This window comes from Castor canadensis, chromosome 4 (assembly GCF_047511655.1).
Source record: "Castor canadensis chromosome 4, mCasCan1.hap1v2, whole genome shotgun sequence".
NCBI classification, from domain to species: Eukaryota; Metazoa; Chordata; class Mammalia; order Rodentia; family Castoridae; genus Castor; species Castor canadensis.
In genome coordinates, this window is record NC_133389.1 from 65601743 (window position 1) to 65617330 (window position 15588).

Genomic DNA, 15588 nt, shown 5'->3' on the forward strand with positions numbered 1-15588 from the left:
ACCACGGCACTGATGCTCTTAACACTGGCAACAAAGTGTTTGAAAACTGCTTCACATTAGAATTGCAAACATTTTCACTTTAAAAAACCTAAGTATCCACATATTTTATCTGAGGCACAAGGAGAATCTTGGAGTATTATTATCACTGGAAGTAGACTCACCAAAGATAATATCAAAAAGCAAACCTATTCTCAACAATGTATGCTGCTTCTTGGCATTTTAGTTCTACCCCACCATTTATGCACAGTGGTGCTATTTACTATCATCGTGTCTGAGTTTCAAAGTAATTTCTTTCAAATTACTCACTTAAAACAATTATTTTCTTTGGTGGGACTGAGGGTGGAACTCAGGGCCTCGCATTTGTTTAGGCAGGTACTCCACTGCTTGAGCCACACTTCTAGTCCTTTCTGTTCCAGTTATTTTTGAAATAGGGTCTCACTTTATGCCAGCATGGACAGTGATCCTACTATTTACACTTTCTGAGCAAATGGGAAGACAGGGGTATAACACCTTGCCCAGCTTTTTATTGGTTGAGATGGGGTCTCTTAAACTGTTTGCCTGGGCTGGCCTCAAACTTCAACTGACCTGATTTCTGCCTTCTGAGTGGGATTTTACCATAATCCTGGTGTTAGTCTGTGTAGAAATTTGAGCTCTTTACTTGGATGCATCAACCTAAAGAAATGTCTTCCACACAAATTACTCATTGGTAATTTAACAGCATGTCAGTTTTGTGAAATGCTGCAAAGCCCACCCTTGTATAGGTTCAGCAAAGACGCCAAGATTCCCCTCCAAAATGGCACCTGCTCTCCAGGGAGATACTCAGGGATGACTTAGGTGCATTCTGCCTTTTGTATGTCATAATAATATTTGCCAATTATAAGTTTTCAAATGCTGCTAGAGCAATCAGCAAGAACCATAAAAATCCTACCTTTGGCTTTTTTCTGGAGAGAGAAAGAAAAACCTGCACTGACGATAAAAGTTTATAGTACAGAGCCATTTAACTTCTTACAGGTCATGAGCAATGCTAGCTTGGAAATTTGAGACATTTTTAGCACCAACATGATGAATATTTCAGATTTTGGAGCATTCCGAATTTCAATTTTTGGATTAGGGGTGGTCAACCAGTAGTCTATACAGATATTCTAAAATCTGAAATAATTTTCAATACCAGCCTACGAAAGTAATCACAAAAGGGCAGAGGATCAATCAGGGTAGAGGACACAGCCTACTGAAACTGTCACAACAGCTACGTGGAGTCACATGCTGCAGGTAGGCTGCAGATAGGTGTCCTCCAGAAACCCTGAATCTGATTCACACCATCAGTGCAATGAACACTAACTTTCAGGTTACTTTTTGTTCTCTCATATACAGAAAAATTAAGATTTATTTCTAATTTTATTCTGGGACCAGCAAGAGTATACTTCTGCACTTAATGCAAATTAAGTAACTACCAAGGGCTGGACTCCAGGGCCTCACTAAGGCTGGACAAATGCTCTACACTGAGCTACATTCCCAGCCCAAAGTTATTAGAGACAACTCTAAGAGAAGTGGCAGCTCTGGAGAGGAAGAATTACTTAAAACCCTGGAAAAGTATGAAATACAAATGTAGATGACAGTTAAAAGTAGTAATACTACTTTCTCACACAAAGGGACTCTTCACACTAAACCCACAAGGACAGGACACTGAAGTGTTGACACTCCAAATCATTGCTTAATAAAGACAAGTGTGTATCGGCCATGTGGAAACTTACTAATGACTTTCTTTTTCATCTTTAAACTGAGAAAGGCCTATTTTAGAATCTAATGTGTAACCCTGTCACCTGGTGACACAGGAAAGTGAACCAAGCACTGTGCAGTAAATAGTAATCAGTTATTTAAATTTACTTCTTACCCATCACTTTCAGCAATGTAGACAACAGGTACCCGATTTTCCCCTTCTATGCCCAATTCTTGCTGTAAAGTTTCCAGATTCCGCTCAAAGGTGTCTACACTACCAATATTAAACCAGACATATTGCTATAAAAACAGAAAAACAAATATCCTAAGAATGAAGTGGAAACAAAACTTTTAATTCATTACAAGGTTAAACTTTTAAAGAATTTTTCAGAAATACTGCAGAGTCACAAATTAAGAAAAAAGCAGTAAGACTGGTTTTAATGCTATTTACTGTGGTTTTCACCCTGTGAGAACACTAGGCAATCCTGGGCAAATAAGTATTTATTTAGCAATATTCCTTAATAGCTCTAAAATTCTAAGCTCAAAGAATAGAATAAAAAACCTGTTTAGGAGATAATCCTTTTATCAATAAATATGCATTCTTTTCTTCTCCATATCCCTATGGTCTATATCCCAAACTAAAAACTTATCGTGGTATAGCAATAGCTTGAGTTTACTGAGCATTTACTAAGTGTCAGCCATTGTTCTAAGTCCTTGATACGCATCAACAACTCACTCAATCTTGAGAACCATTCTAAGAAATGGGATTGGGGTGATATTCAAAAGTTACACCATTAGAAAGACACCAGGAGTGCGGTGCTGTGCCAGTGTTACCCTTCTAACCTAATCCCTAGAGCTGGGGAGTTCCCAAGTAGCCTAGAAACCTGAGGGGCTTGGGGCAATGACTACTCTACCAACCAGCACAGAAATACAGTCAATCCCTCAGTATCCACTGGGAAGTGGCTCCAAAACCCTCCAAAACTCAAGGATGCGCAAGTCCTTGCTATAAAATGGCACAGTATTTCCATATAATCTACATACGTGTATATACTGAAAGTCATCTCTAAATCTAGAGATGACTACCAATGCCTACTACAATGTAAATACTATGTGAATAGATGTTACATTTTATTGTTTGGGGAATAATGACAGGAAAAAAGTCTGCACGTGCTCAATACAAATTCAATTTTTATTTCCCAAATCTTTTCTACCTGTGGAATTCATTAGACTCAGAGGTGGAGCACCCACAGACAGAGGGCAAGTATATTTCATGTCATACTGTTGTCTACTGACTGAATGTGAGCCATGATTCTTACAGATGAGAAAATGTGAGAGTGTGAGAGTGATGTCACACGTGGGGGGTAGAAGGTCGGGATCTGAAGCCAGGGGTCCCTCTGCAGAGCCAACGTCCTAGATGTTACATCACAGTGCCTCTGCACAATCAAAGCAGCTCATATTTAGTGAGTTTTTCTAGATACATGACCCTGGGCCAAGCACTTTGCAAGCATTAGCTCCATCATGTAAACACCGAACACGGCTTCTCCTTTAACCTGCAATCATTTTTTTTAAAAAGTACTTTGTTTTTTTTTAAATCTAAACATGAAGTCTAAGATATAAAACTCAGAAGTGAGCAACATATCATCTCATATTCCTCCCACCAACCAGTGATACTGATCAGGTACGTCACTCTTTACAGTTCTAAAATAAAAGATGGACAGTAAGTTTTATATAACTACAGCTGGTGATAAACTGTTGCATGACAAAGGTACAAAATTCATGTGGTTATACAGCCCAAACACGGACAGAACAGACTAAGCACCTGTGACTGATCAAACCCAACTCAGCACCTGCAATCTACTGGGCACTGCACTGAAGGCCCAGCTCTCATCAGTCTGTACTTGGAGGCCCAGCAGTCTGGGCATCACCTAGGAGCATGTTTTAAGTGAGATTCTCAGTTTTACCAACTTTCCAGTGTACTGAAATTTGGAAACCATCACAGATTTAAACTATCTCATTAAGCACTAAGCCCTAAACAAGCACTACTGTGGCTCGCATTTTTAAGATGATGACACAGAGGCTTAGAGAAGTTCAATCATGTCGTTTATAGAGTGGGACTGACCTGACTGGCCTGTGTGCATACACAATGTTAACAGTAGTTAACATTGCTACTCCAAACACAGGACACTGAAATCTTGTCTGTTTCTGAAAGCTCAAAATAAAGTTTTTACTAAACAGGCAACACATACTCTGTAGAAAACTCAGGAAACAGAAACATATGGAAAATAAAAAGTTAGCCAAGTGTGATGATGCACAAATGTAAGACCAGCACTTGAGACACTAAGGCAGGAAGATCCTGAGTTCAAGGTAGCTCACCCTTGTCTCAAAAAACCAAAAAGAGAAAGAGAAAGTATTCATGACCTCAACACCCAGAGATAAACATCATCAGCATTTCAGTGCCTATATTCAAGAAATTACATTATATTACTTAGATCTTGAAACATAAACCTTAACTCTGACATAGCAGAGAAATAAAAAGAATGTAATTTATAATACAATGGTATGAATTTCAATACACAATGCTTGTGCCTATCAATACTAGAAAACAAGGTCCCCTCCAATGTCAAAATTGCTCTCTAGGGATGGTACTGCCCGCTGAGGACCCTGCTCAGCATGGAAACTAAGAGCCAGTGACCACACTGACGATAAGCGCTTCCTGGTGTGGGTCCCTGTTTACTTCTAGTTTTTTTTGCAGTGTACTGGAAGGCATCCTTTTACAAACATCTCTATATGCAACCTTACTTAGTTCCCAAGGCTATATTCCTAGAAGCAAAATTACTAGGCATGTGTTTCAAAACAGCTGGTATATATACCACCAAACTTCCTTTTGAGAGGGAGTACCAACTTAATCTCCAGCACTGCACATCTGAGGAGAAAAAAGTAGCATGGTTAAAAACCATGGATACCACGATGTAGAGACAATGAAAAACAACCTTCCTGAACATCACTGAAATAACAGAGCCATATGACTTTACAGATAGTCCTGCATTATTAAATGCCCTGTTCAGGCAAGAGGGCCAGAAAATGGCTAAGCAAACCTGTCCTAAGGGTGGCAGGACTGCAGGACACCCAGAGACTAGGGGTGGGAACAAGGGTCAGAACAGATAGCACATACCACCCGGAAGTCTCCCCTCTTCTCCATAATTCCCTCAATGCACCCAGTGCTTCTGCCATGTCTCTAGAAGTAGAGTCCAAACTGGTTGGACAGGAAATACAAATTATTTTAAAATTAGGAAAACAAGTGTTATATCACAAAAGGGTTGGGATAGAGACAATCAGAAAGCATCCTAAACTGATTTGAAAGAAGCTGCCTTAACACATAAGCAATTCAGCGTTTTGTTTTGTTTTGTTTGCCAGAACTGAGGTTTAAACGCAGGGCCTTGTGTTTGCTAGGCAGATGCTCTGCCACTTGCACCACGCCCCTAACTCTAAAAGCAGTAGGCTTTTGAGTTATTTTTAGTTATTTTTCAAAAAAAGGTCTCACATTTTTTGCCTGGGGCCAGCTTCAGACTGAGATCCTCCTGCCTATGCTTCTTGCATAACTGGGAAGACAGAAATGCACCACCATGCCTGGCTTGTTGGTTGAGCTGGATATCTTGCTAACTTTTTGTCTGGATTGACCTCAAGCCATGAGCTTGCCAATCTCCGTCTCCCAAGTAGTAGGGATTACAAGAGTGAGGCATCATACCTGGCCGAAATTTAGGTTTTAACAGTTTTTACCTTAACAACTGTTTCTCGGTCTTTAAAAAAAAAAAATCAGAATACTAAAACTGAGATCTTAGCTAAAATGATTACAAAAACCAGAACAAAACACTGAGCAACACCTGCATTATGAATATATGCTCACTTTTATTAATGGGCCTCACACGAGCTGCATGCCCAATTTGACATCTCAGTACACACATCTACTGCAATATGAGGGATATTTTCTTTTCAGTTCTAAATTTGAAAAGTTACTTGCAACTAACCCATATCAATTAATAAAATGATTTACCCCATCAACCGGAGTTTTTCCTGGTGTAAAAGTCACTCGGACAAAACGTTTATTGACAACTTCCAGTCTGTCCACCTAGAATTTCAGAAAGTTAAACATTCAAGCATGAATTTACAGAAAACACTTGTAATTTCTGAGGATCTGCCACACTGTTTTCCACAGCAGCTATACAGTTTTACACTCCCACCATCTCTGTACATGCTAACCAACACTTACTCATTTACTGTAGCCATCCTAGGGTGTGAAGCAGTCTCTCATTGTAGTTTAAATTTTAATTCCCTAGTGATTATTATTATTATTAGCAGTAGTAGTAGTAGTAGTAGTATATTTGGTGGTGCTGGGGTTTGAACTCATGGCCTCACGGTTGCTAGGCAGGCACTCTAGCACTTGAGTCACTCTGCCAGCCCTCCCTAATGATTACTGACGTTAAGCATTTTTTCATGTACTTACTGCCCATTTGTGTATCTTTTTGTAAGTCCATTCAAGTCCTTTGTTCATCTTAAAATTTTATTTGTTTATTTTTGGTGCTACTGGGTTTGAACTCAGGGCTTTGCACCTAATAGGCAGGCACTCTACCAGTTGAGCCATGCCCCCAGCCCTTTCTGCTTTGGCTATTTAGGAGATAGTCTCACTTTTTGTTCAGACCAGCCACAATACTGTGTATGCTTCCCACCACTGCTGTGAGGACAGGCACATGCCACCATACCCAGCTTTATTCTGTTGAGATGGAGACTGGCAAACGTTTTTGCCCAGACTGGTCTGAAACGATGATCCTCCTGATCTCAGCCTCCCATGTAACTAGGATGACAGTTGCACTACACTGCATTTGTTGTTTGAGATGGGGTTTCATGAACTCTTTGCCAGGGCTGGCCTTAAACCATGATTCTCCTAATCTGAGCCTCCCAAGTAGGATTCTAGGTGTGGGCCTGCCCAGCAGCAATAGAAAACTCCAATGTGAAAACAGTAACTTTACCATGGACTATTTACCACTTTCTTGCTCTATTCTATTGAATGTCATCTTCTGAACAATGACAGCCACCAACCCCATACGATACTTACTACTCCTTTAGAAAGATAGTTATTGACAAAGTCCTTCCATGTGATTTCTCTCCCAGAGCTCCTGAACAGGAAGTAAAACATGACTCCACCCCAAAACAAAGCAGTCCAGAGAAAGTACAATCTAAAATCCTTGTCGTCCCATGGGAAGTCACCCTAGGCAAAGATGGAAAGAGCTTCTGTAAAGAACGAAATGCCACAATATGATCTATGCTACATGAGACATGACTCTCTCCCAACCTTTTGTGGCATCACAAATGTAACCTCAAAATCACAGAGTTTGAAATCAAACCTTCTGGAACCTGGACCACCAGTGAGAATCATCTTTCTTGCCTTGGCGTTTTCCTCCACCGCCACCTGCTCCTCCAGAAGAGCGCTGGGTAGTAGCTGGTTTTGACTCTGCCGTAAAATAAAGAGCATACACATGCAGCAGCACTGCAGGCTTTATGGGTGTCAACAGGCTTCCAGCCACACAACTCAGTAAAGGACTTACACTGAAGTGTTCATCAGTTACTAAATACAACACTCTGAGAGACTATGTGAAAGTATACTAATACAAAGCAGTAACATTCAGGGAGGCTCCAAAGTGCTTTACAATGGCCACAGAAAACCCAAATGCTAGAAGAATGTTACTATTAGTCCCATGTTACAGAGGAAGAGACTGGAGCTTCAATAACTTGTTGGGCAACTTGCTGCCATGTTACAGAACAGTGAAAAAGTAACATTGGGATTTAAACCCAGGCAGGCAAATTTCTGCGCCCCAATTCAAATTTAAAAAGTAAGTGCTTTCCCAGTCCCAAAGAGTAAACACTGGGAACAGTTTGTTCTGTAGGAAGACTACCATTTTCATAATTGGTTAAAAAAAAAAACCTCTCCCCATGGGCTAAAGGTGTAATTTAATAATAGAGCACCTGCCTGGCATGCTCAAGGCCCTGGGTTCCATCCTTAGTGCCCCAAACAAACAAAAAAAAATGCCTCGCCCACATGTAACTAGTTTGCAAGAATCTGCAATTAGTCATTGTTATGGGCTGAACTGTGTCCACACCCCTCCCCTGCACTTTATGGTTGAGGTTCTGACCCTCAGTACCTTCTTTGGAAATAGGGTCTCCACAGCAGTAATCAAGTCAAGAGATCTTAGGATGAACCCTAATCCAATAGGACTGGTGTCATTACAAAAAGGGGAAAGTTGGATACAGACACACACATACATAAAGAAGGGTGATGTGAAGAGACAGGAAAAAGAAGGCCACCTACAAGCCTACAAAGAGGGCTCTTGGAATCAACCTGCTCACACCTTCATTTTGGACTTCTAACCTCCTGAACAATGAGACAATCAATTTCTGTTGCTTAAGACCCCAAGGACTTAACTCTTTGTATTGGTAACCTTAAGAAACTAACACAATCAGTGACATCTTCCTTCCTTTTGCCACATCTCCATCCACTCTATGACCCACAAACAGCATTCTAATGCTGCTAACTACCATGAGGCAACCCTTCTAATGCAGCAGGAGGAGAGCCTATGGGCACATGTCATCTCCAGTAGTTACATGACACTGTGGCTTCATGATACACCCACCACATGTGCTATGTACGGAGATAGGTGTGCTGTGCACTGCCTCACCCCACCTCTAACAAGGCATAGTTCTGGAAAGCAGAGATGGCACACTGCACAAAATGGGTGACAATATTCCAAACTGCTCTGGGAAAAGGTAGTATTTACATGAAAGGCAGGCTGTGTTCACAAAGTGGACCCATTATCATTAATCTGTCCCCAAACCAAAATTCAGACTACCAACCACATCCTAGAAAAACCCTGTAGCACCTGCCCATGTCACCAACACTCCAGCCCAAAGCCTCAGGGTCATTTGTCAGTACACACTAGTGCTTCTCCCTCCCCAAGTTCCCCAGCCTCACTCTCACTCCTTTGCTGAGCATATACTTGTCTCTCCAACTAGATGACAAGTTCATTTAAAAACAAGGGCTGAGCTGGGCATGTAGCTCAGTGGTAGAGCATCTGCTGAGCATTTGTGAGGCCCTGGGTTCCATTCCCAAAACCACCATCACCACCAAAACACTATCACCACCAACACCCCCCCAGGGGATGATTTATATTTTTCCTTACATTTCCCTAAAAAGAAAGGGAGCCAGTTGAACATCAATATATGCTAAGCAGTGTGCTAGCATATGAAATGTGGATAGGAGGCTTGGAGCCCACACAGTGACCCATCCACCCTCTCTGAATCCCTAAGATAAGATAGGACTCAGTTACGGTTCATCAACAATCTTTAAAACACTGCACTGTATCAAAACACATGTCAAATAAGCTGAATATGTTAGGCTCCCTAAGACTTTTCTCAATGGCTTAAATTATGTCAGATATATCTACCAAAGAATCTTAATCAGTCAATTATCTGTCAGGTAACTTTAAATTACCTCAATCTGTAAAATGAAAGGAAATACACACAGAAAATTAAGGTGAAGTGAAACACAGGGACTACAGAACTATGGGTGTGTTTGTAAACTCCAGGGTCAGAGCTGACTTTTGATAACTCCTCTGTTGAGTGGAGCTATACCCACCACTTATTAGGGGAAAACAACAAGCTCAAAAATAATCTTTTTAAAGATACCTGTTTTTTCTCCCACAACGTCTTTAGGTTCACTAGCTTTTTTCCCATTTTTTCCGTTAGGAAAGTATTTTTCAAATCCTGTTAGAAAAGAAAAGGAAAAGGCTCAAATTAAAATTCACCAGGTTTTGTGTGTGTTGTTTGTGTGTGTGTTGTTTTTAAAGTAGCTGCCATATCATTAAAAAGCATAAGCTATAAGTAACTTTGTTGTGAAGAAGTACATCACAGTCTAAAGAATACAATTTGCAACCAAGAATGTTAAAGAAAAAAGCTTCCTTGCATGGCAACTTCATCATCTATAAGAATGTTACAGTAAAGGTGACATATTTTCATTGCTGTAATTGGAGGTCAGGGAGTAGGTACAGGAGAAGACAGAAGATAAGAGTCATTCTGAAACTAAACCTACGCACCTGTTTAGTAAATACCAGTAGAGGACAAATCTCTGTAACAAGAATGTAGAGCATTACAGTCATGCCTACGCATTTACCTTTGGGAGGTCGAGAACAGAATCTTTGATAAGCAGCAATTACATCTGTCAAAAGAGAATTTCTGCTGGTTGTTGCCTGAGCTGTAGCATATTGATAAAGCTGCAATATGACATAAAAATAAAAGATGAGGACTACATCAAGATAAAAAATGTACAAGCATTTCATTTCCTTTTATGTTAAAGTGGATGAAATGTTTCTCCCTTCCACAGGTGGCCATAAACTAGCACAAAATGACTCCTTGCAGGAAGCACCAAGGTTATCTGGCATTAGGCACCTTATACTAGCAACAGAACCAGGAGACATGCACTGTTATCCACAAGGTAAAAATACTTCAAAGTTAGTCCAATTATAATTATCTGACAATACATTCTCTTTAGCAATGTCTACCTAATTTTCAGAATTCAAAAGATGAAATGACACAGAAAATCTGCTGTTTCACACTGATTCATTTTTAGAGTCTATACTTTAAGGTATTTATAAGAAATCATAGGCCAGTGCCACTAACAAGAATATTACTAACTTTATTTCAATTCAATGAGAACAAAGTTGGGGCCAAACTTCACTAATAATCCTCATACTAGTGAAATTTCTTAAAGATATTTGACAGACTGTCCTGATGAGAATCATGGTTTTACAAGTTCCATTACAGGTACAGTTCTACTTTATATAACATATGTAGCTATGAAGTTGTTTTTGGTTTAGGGATGTAGCTCAGTGGGAGAGCACATGCCCAGCATGCCTGAGGGGGGCGCATGCCTGCAATCCCAGGAAGGCAGAGATCAGGGAGGATTTAGGTTTGAGGATAGCCAGGCAAAAAGTTAGCACCTCAATCAATAAACTGGGCATTGTGGTGCACACTTGTGATCCCAGCTACACAGGAGGCCATAGGCAAGAGGATGGTGGTCAAAGACCAGCCCTGGTATCTGAAAAATAACTAAAGCAAAAGGGCTGTGAGGATGGCTCAAGTGGAAGAGTGCCTGGCTAGCAAACACAGGCCATGAGTTCAAACCCTAGTACCACCAAAAGAAAAAAAAAAAAAATCTATCATAAGTGAATAAAGTTTTTTCCAAAACCAAATCTACTAAGGATATAGATTAAAATGTCATCAAAGCTGGGCAAGTCAACAAATCACATCCATGCTCTGAGCATCTACTCCAGGCCAGGTGCTGTCTAGCAGTAGGAAGTCCAAAGGGGAATCAGGAAGTTCTTACCCCCTAAGAAACTCGAGGAAGAAAGTCCTGGGAACAAATTTGTTACAATACACTTAGTATACTAACTATAACAACACAAAACCTGAAATATAGTCATCCCTAGGTTTCCACAAGGGATTGGATACAGGTCCCCCTGGATATCAAAATCGGCAGATGCTCAAGACCCTTATATAAAATGGCATAGGAAATGTCGCTATACTTAATGATTACTTATAATGTCTAACACAATGTAAATATTATGTGGATATTTGTTATACTGTTGTGTCTAGGAAAAGTCTGTACATGTTCAGTACACAAGGATACCCATGGATATAGAGAGCCAACTGTACTTGGAACTAGGTAGCTTAGACGTAATATAAATGTTTCTTTACATCACAAAGTAAGGCAAATCTTTCTATCAGCGTGAAGTTTGGTACAGAACTAGGCACACTGTATACACTGCATAAATATTTACCTCTCTTTTCTAATGCTGCCATGGAATACTCCTGGCAATAATAATCACACCACATTCACTGAGGTTGTTGTCTACAAAGGAATCAACAGAACTTTTCTCTTCTGCATAAATAATTCAAGCCCTGGGTGTCTACCACTCAAAGACTAATATGGATACCAACTCACAAAGCTGAAGTTACAGCATCCCATTTTAGAGGATTAGCATTTATATTTGACAATGTGGAAATTGTTATCTCAACATCCAAATGACATCCAAATCATTTTCCCAGGGACCTCAACTTGAACAGTACTTCTATCTCATGTTTACTAGTATAAACCTAAGGAAAAACCTGGTTTCTGAGACTCCTTTGCAGGCAGCGCAGTAATGCCCAGGAGGACGTACCCAGTACTAGGGAGTGTGTCACGGACACCCCTCCCCCTAACCAATCCACTGCAGCTGCCAACTCAAAGGACTTCCTGTATCTCTGTACTGGTGACTCACAGGAACAGTGCCACTCAAAAGGTAGGCATCTTACATGACATTCGTGCCATAAAAACTGCAAACTCAGAAGGCAGAGTCTGTCCACTGTATGGCTGAATCCAATAGCCACTAGCTGCAAAAGAAAAGGCATCAGAGCAAGGTAAAGTGGGAAAATGGATGCACGGCAAGAAACTGAAAAAGGCCCATAGAGAAGGAAAGAGATGAAGAGAACTAAGTAGTAAATGCAAGACTGACAAGGAGCTTCAAAGTAAGAATCATAATGTCAAGTACCTTCAGCCCTCCTTATCCATGGTTGCATAGCCTCAGATTCCGCCAACCATGGATTAAAAATACCCAGGAAAAAAACTGCATTTGTACTGAGCAGACATCTTTTTCCCTGTCATTATTCCCTAGACACTATAGTATAACAACTATTTTATTTCCATAGCATTTATACTATATTAGGTACTGCAACTAACCTAGAGATGATTTAAAGAATATGGGAGTGCTGGGCACCAGTGGCTCATGCCTGTAATCCTAGCTACTCAGGAAGCAGAGATAAGGAGGACTGCAGTTCAAAGCCAGCCCAGGCAAATAGTTTGAGAGATCCTATCTAGAAAATACCTAACACAAAAAAAGGGCTGGTGGAGTAGCTCAAGGTGTAGGCCCTGAGTTCAAGCCTCAGCACTGCAACAACAGCAAAAGAATATGGGAGAGACAGGCATGGTGGTGTAGGCCTATAATCTCAGCACTTGAAAGACCCAGAAAGAGTTGGAGGCCTGCCTGGGTTACATAGAGACCCTATCTCAAAATCAAAAACAGCCAGGCACAGTGGCTCACATCTGTAATCCCAATTACTAGGGAGGCTGTAGGTCAAGAGAACTGCAGTTTGAGGCCATATGGGACAAAAAGTTAGAGAGACACCCCCCCCATCTCAACAAAAAAGGTGGGTGTGACAGCATGTGCCTGTGTTCCCAGCTACGATGGAGGCTTAAGCAGGAGGATCCCAATCCAAGCCAGCCTGGGCAAAAAATGTAAGACCCTCCATGAAAACTAACTAAACCAAAAAGGGCTGTGGGTGTGCCTTAAATGGCAGAGCACCTGCCATTTAAACCCCATACTGCCAAAAAAAAAAAAAAAAAAAAAAACCCAAAAACCAAGTATATGGGAGGATGTGCATGGATTACATGCTACTCCCAGCATTCGCAGGTTTTGGTATCTGAGGGGGGTCCTGGAACGGATCCCCGACAGATAATGAAACCACCGTACTATCATCTCCCTCTTCTAAGGGTAGGGAGCTGAGCTAAGTTTTCAGGGTATCTGGTCTGTAAGTGGTCAGTTCCAATGACTGAGCCCAGGGCCTCCACCATCACGCTATGTACCACTGAGTAAAACCAAAGCAGAGTTGACAACCAGCAAAAAGCTCTATCAGGGAAATATACATGATGCCAACTAATCAATGCATGACTTTACTTGAGAAAGATTACCGCATGGTTCTGCCCACACCGGCATCACTTCAGAAAAATGTGTTAGATCCTGTGTGTGGCCCCACATAGTGCTGGTTATCACCATTAGCGAAGCCTCCTCACGATGGGCGCTGTTATACAACATATATAGTCCCTACGCAAAGGAGATGGCGTTTCTGACACTGTTTACTGGTATCAGGTGACAGTCTCCCAGTGCTAGCCATGGCCCTATTCAACAGATGCGAAAACGGAGGCTGGCAGAAGTGAAGTGGCCTGACTCCGAACCCTAACTTTCCACTGCACCATGTCGGTGCCGCCCACCCTCACAACACGTTCCTGGTTTTCCAACGTCACTTAGGCGCGACGAAGGAAAACCAAAGCCGCGCTGTGACCTTTACAGGTTTAAGCTGCCCCGCTGAAGCACCAGGTCGTCTTTACTAGGGATGCGTGTTTTCAAATCACGAATTCGACACGCAGGGGATGCCTGACAGGCGATCTCGGGGAACCCGGATAAGGCAGCAGGAACGCGCACGCCGCCCTCGTCTCGCAAAGGCCGGCCCGCGACTGCGGCCGCGCTGGGCCGGTGACCTTGACGCCCGCTCCTCGAGCCGGAAGCGGGCCCCGGGGCCGGAGCGAGGACGCGGGACTCACCGTCCGGAGGCAGGGCCGCCCCCTGGGGCCCACGCCGCTGCCGGGCACGAGGAGCGGCGGGAGGCCGCGGGGCCAGCAGCCGCCCCGGCCCCACAGCAGCAGGCAGCGGTGCGCCATGGCCGCGGCGCGGCCCGCTCGCCCCGGAGCGTGGGCTGGCGCGGCTGCTGCTGTGGGTGGCCGGCGACCCGCAGCCTTGGGAACTGGTTCGGTTCTCGAGGAACTACCAGCCAGCAGCGCAGCGGGACCGGGCTCACCAGCAAACCCCCACTCCCCACGCGTGCGTCTACGGCCGCCGGCCCCGCCCCAGCGTGCTGACGTTGACGTTCCCTCTCGGAGGCCGGCCACGCCCCCAGACAGGACTGGAGGCCGGGCTTAGTGGGTGAAGCGTATAGTGTAGTGGGCGGGGCCCGGGCGGGACTGGGATGGAGGGGGCGGGGTCTGCGGGCGAAGGCGGTGCTAGCAGGAAACAATGAAGGCTGCCGGGCTCTCAGGCAAAAGAAAAACGTCCCTTCCTTCCCAGTACTGGAAACTGACACTTTAGCATGCGCTCTTTCGTCACTTATCTGATACTAAGCGCCTACTCACTACAGGCACGGTTTTTTGTGACAAGGTCTTCCTATGTAGCCCAGGCTGATCTTCCTCCCTCGGCCTCCCCAATGCTGGGATCACAGGCGCAGTAACCACACCTGGCTCCAAAATACATCCCTAACTCCTCAGAAGGCAACGCAAAGAATCCTAAACCAGTGAGCTAAATGCCATAACGAAAATCCATCGGGAGCTGTTTCAAAGAGAAAGGACCTCATCATTTGGCGCGATAACTGCAGGGTGGTGACCTCTGCCAATGGTCTATGTGACATAAGTTATGTTATGATGGGAGAGGAATGGCGAAGGCAGAAGTGAAGCTGGAGGATGGTTGAAAGGTGGCACCAGAAATTCCTAAACACACAGGAAACGCTGGAAGAACAAAGATTAAAAATGTTAGTAGCATGTGTCACCTGTCACAGTGGCAAAACTCTAAGATTTTGACAACTCACTCTGCTGACTGGGCATTTTCATAAATAACTGGCAGTGTGGAGAATTGTGCAACCCCAGGAGAGGGGACTTGGCAGTGCCTCCTGAATAAGCACATGCAAATGTGTCCTGGGGACAAACTGTGTATAAATGCTGTGAGTACAAGGTTAATAACTGCAGTATGATTTGTAGTAACATTGATTGAAAGTAACCTAATGTCCATCTATAGGACCTGATTAAAATTATGAAAAGTCAAGGATGACAGAATGGCTCAAGTTGGTAGAGTATCTGCCTAGCAGGCATGAGGTCCTGTGTTCAAACCCCAACACTGCAAAAAGAGAAGAAGAAAAGAAAAATCCACCCTATGTAATACTATGCAGCAATATTTTCTTTTTCAAATG

At 42.8% G+C, this 15588-nt stretch overlaps 1 protein-coding gene across 1 annotated transcript in view; it reads right to left on the reverse strand.

The window, feature by feature from the left end:
* Positions 1-14473, reverse strand: part of Afg3l2 (AFG3 like matrix AAA peptidase subunit 2) — a 35664-nt gene extending 21191 nt beyond the window's left edge. The window contains exons 1-7 of the mRNA XM_020178975.2: positions 14177-14473; positions 9935-10034; positions 9451-9528; positions 7116-7222; positions 6827-6979; positions 5768-5842; positions 1892-2016 (exon numbers count right to left, since the gene is read on the reverse strand). Of these exons, the coding sequence (XP_020034564.1) occupies positions 1892-2016; positions 5768-5842; positions 6827-6979; positions 7116-7222; positions 9451-9528; positions 9935-10034; positions 14177-14293 (755 nt within the window). The 5' untranslated portion in view covers positions 14294-14473. The remainder of the gene's footprint in view (positions 1-1891; positions 2017-5767; positions 5843-6826; positions 6980-7115; positions 7223-9450; positions 9529-9934; positions 10035-14176) is intronic.
* Positions 14474-15588: the final 1115 nt, after the last annotated feature.